General features: G+C 59.7%; 1 protein-coding gene across 1 annotated transcript; it reads left to right on the top strand.

Annotated features, from left to right (window-relative positions):
- The first annotated feature begins 1,792 nt into the window (after nucleotides 1-1,792).
- Nucleotides 1,793-19,555, top strand: LOC141750308 (sacsin-like). Its single transcript, XM_074605192.1, has 7 exons — nucleotides 1,793-1,887; nucleotides 2,266-2,353; nucleotides 2,535-2,637; nucleotides 2,983-3,129; nucleotides 3,490-4,822; nucleotides 5,059-5,147; nucleotides 5,773-19,555. The coding sequence occupies exons 1-7, from the start codon at nucleotides 1,865-1,867 to the stop codon at nucleotides 15,912-15,914; spliced, it is 11,925 nt and encodes a 3,974-aa protein (XP_074461293.1). The 5' UTR covers nucleotides 1,793-1,864; the 3' UTR covers nucleotides 15,915-19,555.
- The last annotated feature ends 782 nt before the right edge of the window (nucleotides 19,556-20,337 follow it).

Below are 20,337 nucleotides of genomic sequence, written 5' to 3'. Positions count from 1 at the left end.
CCTCCCCACCCTTGACACATGTTTTATCCCACATTCCCCACCTGGACACATGCCTGGTGTGGCGGTGTGCTCTCCCCTTTTCACCCTTTTCCCCCTTCCCCCCCCCCGGCTGCTGCTCAAGCCATCAGTGGGAGGTGTGATGAGTTGCACCTGGACTTTGGGGGCAGGCTGGCAACACAGACAAAACCCTGTCTGCAGTGGGGACGTGACTATTTCGCTCCCCTGCGAATACGACTGTAGGTCAATTCTCTTACTCCATAAATAGTGGGCAGCCCAGGAGCCCTTTGAGCTCTCCCTCACGGCAGCGCGCCAGCATCTCCCCGTGAGCAGGGACACTCGCTTAAGGCTCTTCTCCTCGAGGCTGAGAGATTCCTTGCCGCAACAGATCCTCGGTAAGTGACTAGTAGCATGCTAAACTTTGAAATCTTAGCTAAGGGATATAAGGATTGACTGTGCACAAACTGTTGACCAAGTCTGGGACTAGGGTTGGGTCCAGCCGCACCCAGACTCCTCTTGGAGAAGGAGTTTAGAAAGCCAGGGGTCCTTTCTGAACCTTGACTCAACGGGAGGGTCTCCCTGGCAGCTCTCTCTGACCCTGGCCTCTGGGCAGTAAATAACCAAGCGTACCACCTTGCCATCGAATCTTGTAAAACACTGTCGCATTCACTGCTAACTTTGTTAAATCAGGGTTTTATATTGATAAATATTTCGCCACTTCTTTCTTATGAGCGAAGTGAATCACTCCGCCCGTGACACCTGGTCCTACCTCACCTCGGAAACCGCTATGGACGGCCATAGGCCCATCTCAGTGCCCAGCTGAGTTCACAACATGGATCCTTGCTGGCCCCATACCTCACCAGGCCTTCTGTCCTTAACCACCCCCAGGCTCAAGACAGGGACAGCCCATGTCCTTTTTTCCCCAGTGCCTATGTCCCTGGAGACGCCTTTTTCAGTGTCCTCCAGGTCCTCGTATCCTCCCATTCCCTCTGTTCCCACACAGTTCTTGTGACAGGGGATGTCCTCAGCTGCCTGTCCATGGTGACATGCCACGTACGATCTACCGGATCCACCAGGCAGGGACATGCTCCTAGGCACTGACCTTTTTGAAGGAGTCAGGTGGGTCCATGGTCACCCAGAATCTCCTTTTGACCAGGGGCATGGGGAGTTGGAAGAGACCTGCTAAGCCTTCCCTCTCATCAATCCCACCACAGCCCTTCAACCCATGGCCGTGTTCCCATATACACCCCACCCCACAGCAATCCCATCCGACGGACATGTCCCAGAGTCCCCCCCTACTCCATGGCTATGTCCCACATGTACCCACCACATCCTCCCTGCTCCCACATGTACCCACCACATCCTCCCACATACATGCTCCACATCCTCCCTGCTCCTTTTCCCTGTCTCCATGTTCTCCCCACTCCGCTGCCATGTCCTCTGCACCCCCCTCCGTCTAGCACATCCCAGCGTCTCCCTGACCCATAGCGATCCCACCCCACAGCTACATCTCCATGTCCCCGTACGCCGTAGTGATGTGCCCCTGCTCGTGGGGATCCCACCCCATAGCTACGTCCCATGTATCTCCGTCACCCCATAGCCGTATACCTACGGCTCCCACCCCATCGCCGTGGCCACCTGCACCACAGCCATACCCCAAGGGACCCCATCCCACTGCCATGGTCTTACACCCTTTTTTGGGTTAAAAAAAAGAGCTGAGAGGCTGAGGCGTGTGCAGCCGAGAAACGAAACTGCCGGCTCATGGGGGCGGGGCCAGGGCCCCCGCGCTGCTGAAGAGGACCCGGGTGGGTGTCGGCGCAGCAGCTCCTCACCAGGGACCCAGGTGTCCCCCCCTGCAGTGTCCGTCATGGCCCTCAAGCAGCCCAATGTGTGAGTGGGGAGGGGGCACCAGGATGTTACTGGGGTTTTATGGAGGGACATGGGGGGTTCCAGGGTTCACTGGGGGCTCAGGGGTTACTGGGGAGACCCGAAGGGTTACTGAGGGAGGTGGGGATTATGGGGGGGGCTCAGGGCTTGCAGGGGGGTGTATGGGGAAGTTTCAGGGCTGCTGGAAGGTCCCAGGAAGGTATGGGGGTCTTGGGGAGGTGGGGGGCGGTCCTTGGAGGTGGTTGTTTCAGTGGGTCCCGGGAGGAGATAGCGTTCTGGACCCCAGAAGGAGGGGGACATCCTGGGGGATTTGAGGAGGGCATGGGGGTCCCGGTTACCCATGGAGACCAGGCCCCCCTGACCCTTCTCTCTGCTATGCAGGGAGGCCTTCTGCCAGCGAGCACCCACCTTCCTTGACTACCTGCACAACGTCCTGCAGAAGTACCCCGACGGGGGGCAGATCTTCAAGGTGAGACCCCGGGGAACCCAGCCGCCTGGGCTCTCTTGCCCAGCTGGGCAGACAGGCTGCTGGGGAGGGTGGTGGTCCTTGCCCAGCACCAGCCTCTGGACCTTGATGGGAGAGCGGGTTGGTGGTTTTCTCTGGGGGCTGGGGGGGACCCAGGTGTCCAGGCGCTGATCCCTGAATGCAGGAGCTGGTGCAGAATGCGGACGATGCTGGTGCTAACGAGGTCGTGCTCGTGTCCGATGAGCGGGAGTTCGACGTCACCAGAGGGGGACTGAAGGGCACCCAGGGTGAGAGGCGCTGCGGGCACTGGGAGTGACTGGGCAAAGCGCAGGGGTGGCACTGACAGATACTGGGAGGGATTGGGGGGTACTGGTGAAGAATTGCAGAGGGATGAGAGTGGACTGGGAAAACTGAAACCAATGAGGTGTTCTGGGGTGTGTCGGGGACACTGATGGTACTGGGAGGACTCAGTGGTATTGGGGGCACTGAGGGGGATTTTGTGGGACTGGAGGGGGGACTGAGAGGGTGGGGTCCATCCCCAGGTCCATCAGGGGATGAGGGGCTGAGTGCGGGTGGCAAACCCCCCCCTCCATATCCCAAGTCTCCCTTAACCCACGGTCTGGATCCCCTAGGCCCAGCCCTCCTGGCCTACAATGACGCCCCAATGTCCCCCCGGGACTGGACAGGGCTCATGCGCCCAGGGGTGTCGCACAAGCGGGAGGACCCCAGCACTGTGGGACGCTTCGGCCTGGGCTTCACCTCTGTCTATCACCTGACCGGTAAGGAAGCACTGGGGGCCTCCACTGGGATTGAACTGGGGACGTGGTTTGTACTGGAGGCACTGAACTACGGGTGCTGGGGAGTACTGGGGGGCACTGAGGGGGTGAAAAGTGGAGGGCTGTGACTGAAGCGAGGAAAACTGGAGCACCGGGAGGCTGGGGGGCAAAGGAGGGCAGGGCTGCAGGGGTAAACTGAGGAAGGACTGATGAATAACGATTAAGCTTGGGATCACGGGAGGCACTGGGGAGCTGAACTTGAGGGTACTGGGTGGGCACTTGGGCCACTGGTGGGTTCAGATGGTCTGGGGAGGCAGTGGTGGCCATGCCATCCCTGTGGCCTCATGGTTCCCATGTCCCCAGACCTGCCAGGTGTGCTGAGCCCCCCATCCTTGGGAGTGCTGGACCCCGAATGCCAGGTGCTGTCAGATGCCGGTGGCCGCTGGGACATCTCTGCAGCCCAGGACTTTCCTGGTCTTTTCGAGCCCTTCTGGGCTGGGCTGGAAGCTGTGGGACAGCACCGTGGCTCTGCCCAGGGCACCCTCTTCCGCTTCCCCCTCCGCCGGCACCCCTCAGGAATCGCTGCAGGGGTCTCCGATCCTGAGCGTCTCCGTAGCCTCCTCCAGGCCTTCCTCACCGAGGCCCCTCTTGCCCTCCTCTTCCTTCGCCATGTCCGCCGTGTGGCCCTGCACCGCGTGGCCCCTGATGGGGTCCAGACCCTCATGGGGACCCTTGTGGCATCCCCTCAGCCTCTCCCTATCCCAGGCCCATCAGGGGATGAGGGGCTGAGTCTGGCGTGGTGCCTGATGGCCCTGCACAGGGATGGGGGGCGGGACGGGAGTGAGTGGCTGGTGGCCACAGGCAGAGCCACGGAGGGGCCGGCAGTGGCGCTGGGCGCAGGGCTGGGGTGCTGCCCCGAGCTAAGCCTGGCGCACCCCCTCCGTGGGCCCTGCCGAGGCCGGCTGTGCTGCTTCCTACCCCTGCCAGCCACAGACGAGACGGTCACAGAGCTGCCCCTCCATGCCAGCGCCCCCTTCGCCCTCTCCGACGACCGCCGCCACCTCCGCTGGCCTGAGGAGGGTGAGGAGGGCGAGAAGGGTGCCCGCTGGAACGCCCTGCTGCTCCTTGGCCTCCTGCCGCGGGTCTACAGGCACATGGCTGCCGTGGCCGCGGCTCTGCCTGGGGCAGACGCCTACAGCATCTGGCCAGACCCCGAGCGCACGCCGAGCTCTGGCCGCATCCGCACTTTGGTGACCCATGTCTGCCAGGAGCTGGCAGCTGCCCGCACCCTGGCGCCAGCCACAGAGAGTGTCACAAGGTGGCTGCGGGCCCCTGAGGCCCTGCTGCTGCCGGAGGCCGCGGGGGACATGGCCACACAGCGGGTGCTCCGGGCCTTGCTGGTGGCAGCTGGGGAGCCGGTGGTCGAGGTCCCAGCCCATGTCCGGAGGGCGCTGGCTTTGGGGATGGCGGAGGGCGTGCGGGAGGCCACGGCCGGCCACGTGCGGGAGGTGCTGCGGCGCCATGGGGACGCAGGCCTCCCAGCTGCCGACCGGCTCTCCCTGCTGCGCTACGTGGCCGGGGATGGGTGCCATGCTGACCTGCGGGGTCTCCCCCTCCTGCCTCGCGCCAACGGGACCTTTGTGGCCTTTGGGACTGCGTCAGACATTGTCTACGTGGACACGTCCGACTGCCCCAGGTGAGTCCGCGGCCCCAAGTGACCCCATTCCCTGTGGGACTGGGCAGGTGAGCCGGCTGCCCATGGCACAGCTCCTGCTCTTGGGCTGAAAGGGGGGGCCAGGGTTGAACCTGGACATGCGGGCACCTCACCGCCCTCCTCCTCTCCCCTGGTTTCACCGAGTGGGAGCTGAGCCAGGAAGCTGCCTGCCCCCTGTTACCTCTCTAGTCCCCCAGCACCTCCATTTGTTCCCACAGGGAACTCCTGCCTGGCCTGGCCGGGTCCTTCCTGCCCTCGGACCTGGAGCCAGGCTTGGACAGCCTCCTGCGAGGCATCGCCAAGGCAGGTAAGAGACAGGGGTGCCTGGGCCACCTTTGGGTCCCCTAATCTCCCTCAACCCCAACAGCCCTAGGCCCCCTTGTACATCCTTGGGCTCCTCTGCAGCGCCAATGTGCCCCTGTACCAGGCTGATACTCCCTGTACACACCTGGGGTCCCTGGTCCCTGTCTGATGCCCCCCTCTGGGCTGCCCCCATCCGTTCAACAGCACTGTAGATCCCAAGTCTCACCGCCTCTCTCCGGTTTGGGGTGCGTTGTCTGAGCTCAGGGCCACCTCTCCTACCCTGCATCTCCCCGTGTCTCTGGGGACTCCCCTGTCCTTGCTGTTTTTCCCACGTTCCCTTATTCCCTCCGTGCTCCCTTGGATCCTGGGTCTCCCTGTGTTCCCCATCTGAGGACCTCTGTGCCCCCTAATACCGGTCCCCCCAACACCTCTTTCCCTTCCAGATCTCCTCTGTCCCCACCAATGTGGGGTTCCCCTGTTCCTCCTATTCAGGCTATCCACTGTCCCTCCAGAGCCCAGGTCCTCCCACCCCCCTGCAGATCTCAGGTTCTTTCCCCCAAATCCTGGGATCCCCTGCCAGGTCCCGGGTCCCACATACTCCTCATCCAGCCTCTGCCTCTCGTACACAGGTCTCTTCCCCAACCTGGTTGTGCTGGACCCAGCCGTGACTGCCCAGACCCTACGCTTGGCTCTGCCCTCCACCTGGACGTCCCAATCTTCAACCCCAGTGACCTGGTACCCAGCTGAAGGCCCCCCGCAGCCCCCAGCCTCCTGGTTCTCAGCCCTGTGGCAATTCCTGGCTCACCACGTGGAAGACCTGGGCCCTCTGGAGGGGCTCCCTCTCATCCCTCTGTCCGCACTGGATGCCCCTAGCATCCGTCTGGCTCCACTGATACCCCAGTCTGGACTTATCTTCCAGGCATGGGAGGACCAGTGCCTGCCACCTGCTGTGACCTCTGTCCTGGAAGCCCTGGGTTGCCCAGTGGTGCCACCAGGCACGTGGCACCGCTGCCTGTCCCGCTATGTCCTGCCTCCATCCCCCCTCAATGCCTTGCGGGCCCTTGGCAGGCAGGAGACTGCAGTTGTGGCCTCCCGCCTGGCCACACTGCCTGCTGCGGATGTGGACACCCTCCGGCTCTATGTGGCAGACATCCCATCCCTGACAGAGCAGGATAGGGCCACACTGGCTGCCCTGCCCCTCTTCAGCCCACTGCCCTGCTTGGCCACCCCGCAGCCCACGGAACTGGTACCGGCTGGTGACACCCCGGCGCTGGAGCCACAGCTGGAGCTGCCCAGAGAGGTGGTGCTGCCAAAGGCCATGTTGCAGTGCCGGGATGAAGTTGACCGGCGGCTCCTGGAGAGGCTCCAGAGGTCCTTCATCGGTGCAGCCCACGTGGCGCTGGAGGCCATCAGAGCCGTGGCCTGTGGTGCCTATGCAGGGCGAGCGGCGGAGACAGAGGCTCTGCTGCTCTGGGTGCTGCAGCACGGAGACATCCTCTTTGCACAGAGTCCCCCGCTCCTCCAAGCCTGCAGCACGCTGGCCTTCCTGGAGACCCCCAAGGGCCCTAGGTGTCCGCGGGACCTCTACGACCCCTGTGAGAGCACCTTGCAGGCACTGCTGGGCCCTGAGCACTTTCCTCCTGCCGCCTTCTGCAGTCCACCTGTCCTCCGTGCCTTGAGAGCCCTGGGCTTGCGGCACGGCAAGGGGTGCCTGTTGCCTTTGGACATCCTAGAGGCTGCAGCAAGTGTCAGTCAGGGTGACGCAGCGGCTCTGGACAGGGCACAGGCACTGATCAAGGTCTGCAACTGCCCCAAGACACTGGCTGGCTTCAGCAGTGCAGAGCTTAGGCAGCTCCAGGCCCTACCATGGGTACCTCATTCCAAGTGCACTGGAAAGCCAGACCGGCCCTTCCTGCCCCCCAAGGAGCTGCGGTCTGCCCAGTACCAGCCGCTTGTGGGGCTGGCCATGCACCTGACTGACGCCTTTGTGCCAGAGGCAGAGAAGAAACTGGGACTGAGCCAGACCCCGCCACCCGAGAGAGTGTGGGAGCAGCTGAGACAGCTGGCAGGATGCAGGGACATGGGTGAGGTGGGTCCCGCACTCCAGCCCGTCTACTGGCACATGCAGGAAAACCTGAAGACCTTTGGGGCTGCCCCAGATGATGCTGTGGTGTGGACCGGGAATGGGTTTGCCCTGCCGTGTGATGCTGTGCTGGGCTGTCCTGAGGAGCTGGAGCTGGGGACACTGGTGCCCCAGGTGCCCCCTGACTTTCTGCCCTACAGCTGCCTCTTCAGGGCCTGGGGAGTGGAGGCGAGGGTGAGTGAGGAGAGGGCGGTTGCAGCCCTGCGCTGCCTGGGGCAGGACATAGATGCACGCAGCTCCAGAGCTGGCACTGCAGCAGAGCTACAGGTGGCTGTAGCTGTCCTGGAGTGGCTTAAGAGCCGGGGGCACCAGGGCGAGGGCACGGTGCCAGTTCCCGTGAGGGTCCCGGAAGGCTCGGGATTTGCCCTCCGTCCAGCAGCTTCTACTGTGTACCTGGACATGGAGCTGGAGGCAGAGGAGGATGTTCAGGAGGTGGTGCATGAGGCAGTGCCATCCACCACAGCCATATTCCTCGGCACGGAGCTGCTCAGTACGCGGGTGCTGGGGCCGGAGCCATTCACAGCCTGCGGCCCCTCAGAGCCCATCACCTTACGGCTTCGCAACATTCTCCGGGAGTATGGTGAGGAAGGTGACATCTTCACAGAGATCGTCCAGAATGCAGAGGATGCTGGAGCCACTGTGTGCCGCTTCCTCCTGGACCGCCGATGCTGCAGAAAGGCCAACTCTGGGCTGCTAGACCCCGGCATGGCTGCCTGCCATGGCCCAGCTCTCTGGGCCTACAACAATGCCTTGTTCACAGAGGATGACTTCCATAACATCACACGGGTTGGGGCTGCTACGAAGGAGGGCCAGGCAGGCCAGATTGGACGCTTTGGGCTGGGCTTCAGCTCTGTCTACCGTGTCACAGATGTGCCAGCAGTGCTGAGTGGGGAGACACTGCTCATCTTTGATCCCAATGGCACCCATCTGAGCAAGCACATGCCCAGGGCTGGCAGCCCTGGCATCCGCCTGGACTTTTCCAGACGACCACGCATCCTCCGTGCCTTTGCTGAGCAGTTCTGGCCTTACCATGGTATCTTTGGGTGCCGCCTGCCTGAGCCGGGACCCTTCCCAGGGAGCCTTTTCCGCCTGCCTTTCCGCACTGAAGAGGAAGCTGTGACATCACAGATTTGCTCAGAGGCCTTTGGTACAGAGCGCATCAAGTCCCTTGGCACCGGCTTCCTTGGCTCTAACCGGCTCCTGCTGCTCTTCCTGCGGAAGGTGAGGGAGATGTCCCTGGAGGTGCTGCCAGACACGGCCACCTCTGTGGAGGAGACCGTGCCTCTGGCCATGCTGCGGCGAAAGGAGATCCGAGACTTGGGAGCCCCTGGGGACCCCTCAAGCTGGGCAGCCCTCGAGCAGCTCACAGCCTGTGAGGAGACATCCAAGACCACATGGCACTACCTAGTTTTGGTGTGCCAGGATGATGGGGAGTTGCTGGAACTGTTTCACCGGAACACACAGGCAGGGCTCCACCCTCTGCCTCCCATGGCTGGTGTGGCCCTTCCCCTTGCCCGAACTGCAGATGGCAAGTGGATGCCACATCCGGATGCTGAGGAGGGGCAAGTCTTCTGCCACCTTCCCATGCCAATTGCCTCAGGGCTGCCAATCCACGTGCATGGAGCCTTCAGCATCCTCTCAAACCGCAAGGGGCTGTGGGACACAGCGGAGCAGGGTGAGTGGAACCGGGTGCTGCTCCGCAGTGCCGTGCCAGCTGCCTGGATCCGGGCGCTGGACCACCTCCGCACCATGCATGAGGGAGGTGAGTTGGAGAGCTATGAATATCATGTCTTCTGGCCGGACATTAACACCGCCCGTTACCCCTTTACGGAGGCTGTGACTGGTTTCTACCAGGCTTTGGCAGCCAGGAATGGCCCCAGGCTCTTTTCGGATGGCTGCTCATGGTGCTCACTGCAGGACGCCCGCTTCCTGCACCAGGCTGTGATCAGACACCCCACTCTGGGTGCCATAGCGAGGCGTGTCTTTGCCACCACCCTGCCCCATCCCCTGTTACCTGTGGCATTGCCAGAGCAGGTGCGGAGGGGCCTGGGGAAGGCAGTGGATGCTGGCACCTATGACTGGCCCCGCTTTTACTGCGAGCTTGTGCTTCCCAACTTGGAAGACCTCTCTGTTGTTGACCGGGATGCACTGCTTCTCCATGCGTTGGATATGTCCCACGATGATGTGAACAAAGTGCTGCAGACAGTGCCCTGCATTCCTGCCACCCCTCATGGCCAGCTGCAGCTCATCAGTTACCTGGTGCATCCCAGAGGCCGCGCTGCCTCTCTCTATGACCCTAAGGATGGGCGCTTCCCCACTGGGGATGCCTTCCTTTCCCCGGAAAGACTAAGCCAACTGGAGAGGCTGGGCATGGCTAAGGACACAATGACCCTGCCAGAGCTGCTGGAGCGGGCAAAGACAGTGCAGCTTCTCTGGACCGAGGACCATGCCCAGGGCTGCTGGAGGGCTGCTTGCATCCTTCATCTGCTTCGGGATGCAGTGGAGGAGAGGGTGAACAACACCATGCAGGCAGCTTTCCAGACTGTGCCCTTCCTCCCTGGTACACTGCCCACTGGTGAACATGTGCTCTTGCCAGCTGCCCAGCTCTACCATCACCTCAATGCCCCTCTAGTGGGACTCATCCACCCTATTTTGGCTCCTCAAGCGCTGGGAAAAAACTTCAGCCTCCCCAAGGATGTTGCATCCTTCTTGGGGCTGGACCGTCAGCCGCCAGCAGCTACAGTCCTTGAGCAGCTGCATGCACTGAGCTGCAGTTCCAACGCTCTCCCTTTGGAGAACCTGCAGACCAGCACCGACCGCTGCTACATGTACCTGGACGTGCTGCTCCAGGGAGATCGCTCCATCTGGGGTGAGGTGGCTTCTGCAGCATCCCAAGGGGAGCCCTTCATCTTGGTGGGCTCCCGCTTTCTGCCGGTCATGGCTGTGGCTGAGAAGTTGTCGTTTGAGGCTGCCCCGTATCTTCACCAGCTCCCAGAGCAGTACCGGTCCTACAGCCATCTCTGGGAGTGTGTGGGGCTGCGCCACACATTCACATGGGATGATTATGCCCAAGCGCTCTGCAGCCTGGCGAAGATGCATGCTGGAGAGCCACTGCCTGCCACGGAGCTGGCTCTGGCCTTGCGGCTGGTGTCTTGTGGCTTGATGGCAGATGACAAAGAGCCGGATGCCTACCAGGCCCAGCAACTCTTTCTGCCTGACCAGGAGGGCGTTTTGCGTCCACAAGACAAGCTCCACTTCAACGATACGCCGTGGGTGCCATTGGACAGAGATGTCCCGCTGTGCCATGAAAAGCTGTCCCGACACACGGCCCTGCGCTGTGGGGTGCCTACCACACGTCACTGGGCACTGGAGAGGATCCAGCTGCCCACTGCAGATCTCAGCCTCTGGGCAAAGCCGTTTGGTGCCCATGAAGACTTGCCTACACGTCTGAAGAACATATTGGCTGAGTACCCAGCATGCGCTCGTGATATGGTGACAGAGTTGCTCCAGAATGCGGACGATGCTGGTGCGCAGCTTGTACACTTTGTGTGGGACCGCCGGCAGCACCCAGTGCGTACCACTTTCAGTGAGAACTGGAACAACCTGCAGGGCCCTGCCCTCTGCATCTACAGTGACAGCCCCTTCCAGCAGCAGGACATTGAAGGCATTCAGCGTCTGGGGGTGGGTAGCAAGCAAGGCCGGCAGGATGTGACAGGCAAATATGGCCTTGGCTTCAACACTGTCTTCCACTTTACTGACTGCCCAGCCTTCCTTACTGGAGACAGTGCCCTGTGTGTCTTTGATCCCCATCAATGCTACGTGCCCATAGCCACAACGGAAAGTCCTGGTGGGATGTTCGCTGTCAACCCTGAATTCAAGAGGAACTTTCCGGACATTTATGGCACCTTCCTGCCCTCCCTCTTCAACCTGAACCAGGGTGTCCTTTTCCGGCTGCCCCTGCGCACTGCAACTGGGGCTGCCACCTCCAGGGTGTCTGACCTGGTCGTGCGGGACCAAGACATCAGGGACATGGAGACAGAACTGGCTGAGAAAGGTGAGGACTTGGTGCTCTTCCTCCGGCACCTCCGCACCGTGGTTTTCTCTGAGATCCCCCCACACGGGAAGCAGCTGTTGGAGAAGCTGCGGGTGACCACAGAGCTGTCAGATGGCGATGCAGAGCTGAGACGGGATTTTCAAGCGAGATTGAGCCAAGGCACGGATGGGAACAGCCCCATCTCTGTCTCCTATATCGTGACAGTCAAAACCAGCAAGGCCAGGGACAGTACCGTGTGGAGGGTGGTCTCCCAAATTGGCGTTCAGGAGGGGGCTGAGGAGTCTCCAGTGCGTGGGCGGCTGCCCTATGGGGCTGTGGCTGGCTGCCTGACGCCATTGGGCTTACACAAAGTCATGGGCAAAGCTTTCTGCACCCTCCCACTGCCACTGACCACAGGGCTGCCTGTACACATCAACGCCAACTTCTCTGTGGATGCGGCCAGACGCAATCTCCGCCAGGACAAAGGCAGCACAGAGGCAGCCTGGAATTGCTTCTTGCTCCGGCACTTAGTGACTCCGCTGTACTGTGCCTTTCTCACCAGGCAGTGGGAAGCCCTGGGGCCTGAAGGACTCCAGTTCAAGCGCCTGGAGGACTGCCAGCTGCGCCTGGTCTCTCGCTACCTCCGTTTCTTCCCTGCTGTGGGAAAGGGCACTGTGACACCTGCCTTTCAGGACATGGTGAGGGGTGTCTATAGGCGCCTCAGTCACGCACGCCTGCCCCTGGTGCCTGTGTACCGTGTGCAGCCCCCTGGCAGCACGGTGACGATCACCTGGGCATCTCCAGGTGGAAGGGATGTGCTAACAGAGCCATACTTCCTCACGGCGAAGCCTGAGTTAGAGCTCCAGGAGGTGCTGCAGCGCCTGAACATGAACCTGGTGCCAGCATTCACCAACCTGCAGGAGATCTATGAGGAGTTCATTGCAGCCCAGGTGGGAGCTGTAGCCTTTCAGCCGGCCTCTCTCCGGCGCTTCCTCAAGGCCCTGGCACTCCCCGTGCCCTGTGTGCTGGCTGAGACACCCCTGTGGACCCCAGAGAGCTGCTCCGTCCTGTTGAAACACTGCCTGGAGCCCAGAGATGTAGCCAAGGAAGAACTGGAAGGCCTGCCCTTGCTGGCCACAGAAGATGGCCGCCTGAATGCCCTCAGCATCCACCACCCAGTCTTTCAGAACACCTTTGCCCACCTCTTCCCCCGCCACTGCCACCTCTTTGCCCACAAGTTCCTTTCTTATTTGACCCCACCTTGCTTTGTGAAGAAGCTCAGCCTCCTGGAGGCCGAACCGTTCATCCGGGAGGCACTGGGCCAGCTGAACTGGACCCCAGAAGGGGAGAAGTGGCTCAAGGACCTGTGGCAGTTCTTCAGCACTGTGGTCCACACAGATGCAAAGACTGAAGAGGATTTGGAGGTGAACATGAAGTCATTCATAGATCGTTTCCAGCATATGGCAGTGCTGCCTGTTCAGGGTGGTAAGACAGACTTGAAGCCTTTACTGCCACTCTCCTTCCTCCCCAAAGTTCTTTTTCAGTGTGCGACGGATGTGGACAAGGTACTGCACAAACTGGGCATCCCTGTGCTCCGGCAGTCCCTGCTGCCTTCTAGCTTTGCCCTATTCCGCCTGAAGACAAGGACACTGCAGGCCACAGAGCCCAGGGCTGTTCTCGCTCAGCTGGCGGACACCAGAGATTGTCTCCACTGGAAGGACTTAACAAAGCGGGATGTGACTTGCCTGCTGCGCTTTGTGCAGGGAAAACTGGATTCGGTGGGACTGGATCAGCTCCGGCTCCTGCCTCTCTTTCAGAAGTATGGTGGGGACTATGTGGCTGTGGCACCCTACCGCGACGTGCTGTTGCTCAGAAGCCAGTGCCCAGAACTGACCCAGGGTGCACAAGCCCTGTACAGCCTGGAGAAGGACATATTGCTGCTCACAGCAGACGAGATCCACCAGGACCTGGCCAAGGATTTCCATTGGAAGATCACAGATGACCGGCAGCTCTTCAAGACTCTGGTGCTGCCTCGGCTGTCCCAGCTCACAGCGCAACAGCATATGGAAGCTCTGCGCTTGTTCTTTGCCCTGCAGACCACCCATGACGATGAGTTCACAGAAGATGTTGTGGCAGCTTTTAAGACTGTGGCCTTTATACCCGATGCCAGTGGCGTGCTGCGCCTGGCCTCCTACTTCTACAACAACACAACCTCCTTCCGCACTCTGCGGCTCCAACACCGCTTTGTGCCCGAGTCTTTCTTTGTGGAGCTACATTGCAAGCAGAAAGCTGTTATGGACTTCCTGCGTGAGGTAGGTGTCCGCACCAGCCTCTCTGTGGAGGATTTTGTGGCACTGGCCCAGGAGATAGATCATGAAGCCACTCAGGCCAGGTGCCACGCTGCAGATCTGCTGGTGCGACAGCAGGAGATGCTGCAGACACTGTTGGGTGACACACTTCCCTTGTCAGAGAATTTCCTGCAGCAAATTGCCTCAATCCGCTTCCTGCCTCCACTGGACATTCCCCCAAATTTGATGAAACTCCACCCCCCTTTCGCAGCCTGCACTAAGCCCGTAGCCCTGAAGGGCAGTGTTTACTACTGCCAAGAAGATGTGGCTGAGCTCCTGTGGACAACAGCCACCATCCTGCCGGAGTCCTTGGCACTCAAGAAGAACCTCCTGAAGGCCATAGGAGTCCTTGTAGAGATCCCCACCGCCCTGGTGGTGGCCAACCTGGTGCAGGTGTGCAGGGCAGCCTGCCAGACGCAACAGCAGGTGAAGACACGGGCCAGCGTGCTCCGGAAGGTGTACAACTTCTTGCAGTCCCATCTGAAGGAGGTGGACACAGGGCGCCTCGCTAAGCTGCCTGTGGTGCTGGCCAAGTCAGGGAAAATGACCGTGCCACGGCAAGTGGTGCTATCGCTGCCGGACGAGGCTGATTTTTACCCCTATCTCCTCAAGCCTCACCCCTGCGTAACTGCCTATGCAGATCTCCTGCGACACCTTGGGGTGGTCCTGCTCCCCACACCGAGTCACTACAGCTACGTCCTGGCCCAAATCCACCAGGAGAGCCATGTCAGCGGGACCCTCAATCCTACCCAGAAGAAGACAGCCCTGCTGGCCACACGGCATTTCTTCCGGCTGCTGCGGGATGCCACGGAGCCCCCTGACTTCTCCGCTGTGTCTGAGCTGTACTTGCTGAGCACTGCTGACCGCCTAGAGCCATCCCACAGGCTGTACTTCAATGACTGCGTGTCTTCAAGTACCTCTAGGGCCTTGGAGAAGACCTTTGTGTTTATGGCTGAGCTGCCGGAGTCCAGGTGTAACACCTGGTGGCTGCTGCAAAGGCTACCGCAGCACCTGCGGCCTCAGGCCCTCTCAGAGGTGACAGAGCAGCAGCTGGAGGAGGGCAGTCTGCGACCATGTCGCTACGGCTCTCGCTGCCCCGCGCAGAGGCGTCTGCAGACCCTTCTGGTATCACCGTGGTTTAGGATGGGGCTGGAGGCCCTGCTCCAGTGGCAGAGCCACAGGTCTATGATGAGAATGGAGGGGGATTGTGGCTTTACAGGGGAGCAGCTGCAAGTGCAGTGCTGTGAGGTCATCCGCACTGTGCTGGTCCACCGTGGTGCAAGGGTGGAGGGCAGCTCCCAGCCACGGGTCATCCACGTGTGCCTCGCTGGTGGTGCCCAGAGACTCCTCTACATGCGGCATGCAGATACGGTGCTGAACCGGCACCAGCTGAGGGTCCTGGAGACGCTAGCACAGGAGATCAATGTCATCCTGGGTGGACAGCTGGAGGCTCCCGCCTTGTCAGTGCTGCGTGAAATGCTGGTCTGCCAGAAGGCACAGGACCTGGCCGTTGTTCTGGAGGAGAACAATGTGCCACTGGTGGGTGATGCACCAGAGACAGAGGAGGTCATGGCACCGGTGCTGGAGCCAAAGCTGGGGAAGAGGCTGCAGGAGGAGGCTGTGGCAAAGGGCAAGCTGGGGAAGGACCGCCACAGCCTGGTGCCAGGGGTGAATGGCAACAGCCCGGCAACCCTGGGGCAGCTGTGTGCTGTCGAGCGGCCAAAGCGGTGCCTCTACCTGCAGCACGACACTGCGAGCACCGCCCAGCACCACTGCTGGGGACAGGAAGGCCATGGCTCCTGTTTGTGCAATGAGGAGGCCATGACCCTGACTCCATCCATCCCAGAGGCGCAGCGGTGGCTGCGGCAGGCCAAGAGTGACCTGCAGGCAGCCCACAATGATATCAGATGCTGCTGTCCCAACTGGGTCCTCTTCAAAGTGCATCAGGCCCTGGAGAAGGCGCTGGTGGCTGCCGTACTTTGCCATGATGAGGCCTTTGAGGCTCCAATGGAGCTGGTGGGGCTGGCCCAATGGCTGGAGGCAGTGGAGCCAAAGCTGAGAGGCCTGGCAGAGGAGGTGGAGGCGTTGCACGGCTGTGGCGTGGATGGCAAGGCCACACAGTACCCAAGTCACCACCCCTTCCCCGTCATCCCCAGCGAGGCCTTCCACAACGTGGATGAGGAGGAGCTACTGAAGCGGGTGCAAGAAGTGCTGGGGAGGCTGCAGGACTATGTGGACAGAATGTGAGGATGTCCCCAGAGATGAGGCACTGGCAGCTGAGCCACGGCACCACCATGGACCCGCCAGAGACCCACCGTGGACCTGTCTAACCTCACCGTGGACTTGCCATAGACCTGCCACAGGCAATTTCAAACTGTCCAGCCCTGCAGCCGGGCTGGACTAAGGCAGGAAGGTTTTGGGTCCAGATAGGGGCCCTAGGCCACTGAAAGTCGTGGAGTAGCATCTACCATTGACATGCCTTGAGAGCAGGGGAAATAAAGTACCATAATAATAAATGTTGCGGTGCTGGTAGACCTTTCACCAACAGTGTGGTCAGGGGACACGGAGAAGTCGTGGGCGACTGGGGATGTGTGGCATGTGAAGGTGGCGATGATGGGATTTAGAGGACTCCGGTGGGTTGACCTTGGCTAGCCAGCAGGTGCCCAGCAAGCCACTCTATCACTGCCCCTCTTTGACAGGACGGGGGGAGAAAATAGGATGAAAATCTCATGGGTCATAGTAAGGACAGGGAGATCACTCACCTATTACTGTCACAGGCAAAACAGACTCGGCTTGGGGAAATTAACTTAATTTATTGCCAATTAAACAGAGTAGAAATAAGAACAAAGCTAAAACCACCTGCCCCCACCCCTCCTTTCTTCCTCAGCTCAACTTCACACACGACTCTTCTACCTCCTCTCCCCGAGCAGCGTAGGGGGATGGAGAATGTGGGTTGAGGTCAGCTCATGGCACTTTATCTCTGCAGCTCCTTCCTCCTCATGCTGTTCCCCGGCTCCAGAGTGGGGTCCCTCCCATGGGAGACAGTCCGGCACTAACTTCTCCAGTCTGGGTCCTTCCCATGGGCTCCAGTTCTTCAAGAGCTGCTCCGGCATGGGTCCTTCACACGGGGTGCATTCCTTCAGGAACACGACTGCTCCAGCGTGGGCCCCCCCACGGGGCCACAGGTCCTGACAGAAAACCTGATCCTGCGTGGACTTCTCTCCACAGGCTGCAGCCCCTGCCAGGAGCCTGCTTCAGTGTGGGCTTTTCATGGCCTGCAGCTCCCTTCAGGGCTTCTCCAGCTGCTGTGGTGGGGGGTCCTACATGGGCTACAGGGCGGCAACCTGTGTCACCATGGTCTTCACCAGGCGCTACAGGGGAATCTGTGCTCCACCACCTGGAGCACCTCCTCCCCTCCCTTCTTCACTGGCCTTGGTGTCTGCAGAGTTGTTCCTCTCACATATTCTCACCCCTCCCTCCCAGCTGCTGTTGCACAGCAGTTTTTACCCCTTCTTAAACAATATCACAGAGGTGCTACCGACATTGCTGATCGGGTCAGCTTTGGCCAGCGGCAGATCCATCTTGAAGCCAGCTGCAACTGTCTCCAGCCAACATGGGGGCAGCTTCTGGTGTCTTCTCACAGAAGCCACTCCTTCTGTGAGCAGCCCTGCCGCTACCAAAACATTGCCACAGAAGCCAAATACAAGGATGACGAGGTGATGTCAAGGGGAGCACGGGGCACTCAAGAGGCAGGTGAAGTAGCAAGAGGAGCCCAAAGTTCCGACAGGCTGGAATCATTGCCATAGGCCCGGAGGCCATCGCCAAAGCCAAAGTTTGATTGTGTTGGTATTTTGACGTGAAACATCATGATAGGGATCACAGGGGTTGCCAAGCTGCCATGGCATCATCTCCCGGTGTTGAGTGGTCCCTGCCATGAGGTCAAAAGGCAGTTCCTGGGGAGACCAGATCCTCTAGTTGGGCCAAGACTACACAACCAGGATGCCATCACTCAGTGCCGAAGGCTCCCTGTCAGGCACCCTGACTCTTGCGCAGTTGTAAAAGGAGGAGGCTTACGTGCCTTCAAGGCTAGAAAGACTGAGACCATAATTCCTGTTTCTCTTGTCTGTGTCTCTCCCTTATGGGGAGTGTGGGGTGCAAGCAGAAGCGGAGGTCAGACGTGACAGCAGTGGGCAACATGTCTGTGAACTTGTGGGGACCCTAGAAATGAGGGGTGGCTCAAATTAGGAAGATGCAGTGCTGCCGTTCCGTGGGGCCCTCTGCCCCAGGGGCACCAGGATTCTATAAGCAGGACAGACGTTAAGGCTGCGGCTTCCCATTGAGGTTGGTGTGGGAACATGGAAGCTGGGGTTCTCCACAGGGTCCATCACAGGATACCTCTGTGGGTACCCGTGCCCTGGGCTTTGGGTTCTCCTGCCAGCTGGGTGGGAACCTTGAAGTTAGAGCAGGAAGAGGGTGCTTTGATCCTGCATGCCTTTGTCCTCCTATGGGTAAGAGGAAAGTGTGAGGTTGAAGGAGTCCTCAGCGCCTGGGTCCTCCTCTAGCTGGCAGGGAGGAAGTTCCTTGTGTCCTGGATATTTGGTTGCTTCTGCAGTTTGTGGACTAAGTGTCTAGTGGAAAGAGAAGGGCGAGGTGCCTGCAAACCTGGACACCTGCGTTTGTCAGCCGTTTGTGGAAGTAAAGTCCAGGAGTTAGAGCAGAGAGCATGTCCTGATGCCTTGGTTGCCTGTGTTCTTCCCAGGGCTCTGGAAGTCTGGGTCCTCTTCTAGCTGATCAGCGAGCTGCACCTCCCTCTGACAAATGCGTGTTCTGAGTAGCATCATAAGAGTAGTGGCTAATAGGCCATTTGAGAAGATCCTGAGAAGCATGCAGTTGTTATACTGGAGAAGCGTTGAGAACCCCCTGCCGCAGCGGAGGGGATGCTCACCTGAAAATCCAGTTGCTGCTCTTCCTGGCTGCTCTCTGGGGAGCCCTCTCTCCTTAGAATCATAGAATCATCCAGGTGGGAAGGGACCTTTAAGATCATCAAGTCCAACCATCAGTCTAACTCTGCCAAGTTACCGCTAAACCGTGTCTCTCAGCACCACATCTCCACATCTTGTAAACACCTCCAGGGATGGTGACTCAATCGCTTCCCCAGGCAGCCTGTTCCAAAGCGCGATAACCCTTTTGGTGAAGAAATTTTTCCTAATATCCCATCTAAACCTGCCCTGGTGCAATTTGAGGCCATTTCATTTCCTCTCATCCTATGGCTTGTTACTTGTGAGAAGAGACTGATCCCCCCTGGCTACCCCCTCCTTTCAGGGAGTTGTGGGGAGCGAGAAGGTCTCCCCTCAGCCTCCGTTTCTCCAGGCTGAACACGCCCAGCTCCCTCAGCCGCTCCCCATGAGACTGGTGCTCCAGACCCCTCACCAGCTCGGTGCTCTTCCTTGGGTGCACTCCAACACCTCAATGTCTTTCCTGTCGTGAGGGGCCCAAAACTGGCCACAGTGTTTGAGTTGGGCTGTGGGACAGTAATGGCAGATCGGCGAGGAGGATTGTAAATACACTCCAGTGACTCGCACCTCGGGTGCTGGGAAACACATATGTCACACTCTATCCCACCTTACCCGGCTGCTTGAGAATCCTGCCCTGTTTAAGAAGGTCAAAGCACAGTGGGGACATTATGCCTGCTTGGACCCTTGACGTACGGGCAAGAACAGGGAGTCGGAGCGCTCTCGCTTTCTCGCTCTCTTGCTAACAAGGCCTGTCTCGCTAATGAGGACTCTCTCGCTCTGCGGTACCTGTGTCCCCTGCTTGCGTGCCTCTGCCCGGGTGCTGCTGCGGAGATTCCCCTATCCGGGAGGTATCAAGATTAAATTTGTTCTTTGCCTTTCATCCGTGGTTTTGTGGTTGTTCCTGTGTCCTGTCTGCATGGGCTCACACAGCGGCCTCGCCAGTGCCGAGTACAGCGGGACCATCGCTGCCCTGGTCCTGCTGGCCACACTATTGCAACTGACGTGGCAACAGTTAGCCAGAGCTGCTGGGCCAGGGGAACATCTGCCGTGCCGGGATGAGTGAGGGAACTGTGCTCCGCACAGCCTGAACGGCCCGTTCCCTGTGAGCACGTGTGATGGACTTTTCAAACTCAATACCTTCCAAGTCGGAAGGGATTTTAGTGGAAAAAGAGGGGGAAGAGGGGATGCAAAGGTGTTCCCTGTTGTCTTCCAGCCTTTGAACAGATTACAGGACAAGTATGGTGGAGGGGGTGAGCGCCCCTGGTACTGAGGAGGGTGCTTGGCCATTGCCCCCAGGTCTCCACTTAGTGCACTCCTGGTCTGAAAAGACACGGTTGTGCCTTATCAAGTGGATCTGCCAAAGAAGAAAACCACGAGGACAGCACAACACTACGTAAGGTCTTCGGGCCACCCCCAGGATCCTCAAAACCAATCAGCAAAGGTTTCACTTCTGGTGCCAGAGCCCTGTCCCGAGCAGGCACCCGACTGGTGTTCACGGAACAGCGGAGGTGGCACCACCTGAAAGAAAAGACTCGCTCCAAACACAGCTCTGAGGTCTTGGCAGGCTCTTGGTAACAGCGTCAGCTGCAGCGAGAGCAGCGCTGACAAGAAATCAAGGCAAATCTTGCTACTGGTGGATTTTTCTACAAACTGCC

Source organism: Larus michahellis, chromosome 12, assembly GCF_964199755.1.
Source record: "Larus michahellis chromosome 12, bLarMic1.1, whole genome shotgun sequence".
Taxonomy (NCBI): domain Eukaryota; kingdom Metazoa; phylum Chordata; class Aves; order Charadriiformes; family Laridae; genus Larus; species Larus michahellis.
The sequence above is the reverse complement of the archived record's forward strand: the minus strand, read 5'-3'. Positions and strand labels throughout refer to the sequence as shown.

Bases quoted from the DNA above. Each gene is read 5' to 3' on its own strand.
- LOC141750308 (XM_074605192.1), top strand. From the start codon at position 1,865: ATGGCCCTCAAGCAGCCCAATGT. The intron at 2,638-2,982 runs GTGAGAGGCGCT...TGGATCCCCTAG, and splicing joins GGGACTGAAGGGCACCCAGG to GCCCAGCCCTCCTGGCCTAC. The intron at 3,130-3,489 runs GTAAGGAAGCAC...CCATGTCCCCAG, and splicing joins CTCTGTCTATCACCTGACCG to ACCTGCCAGGTGTGCTGAGC.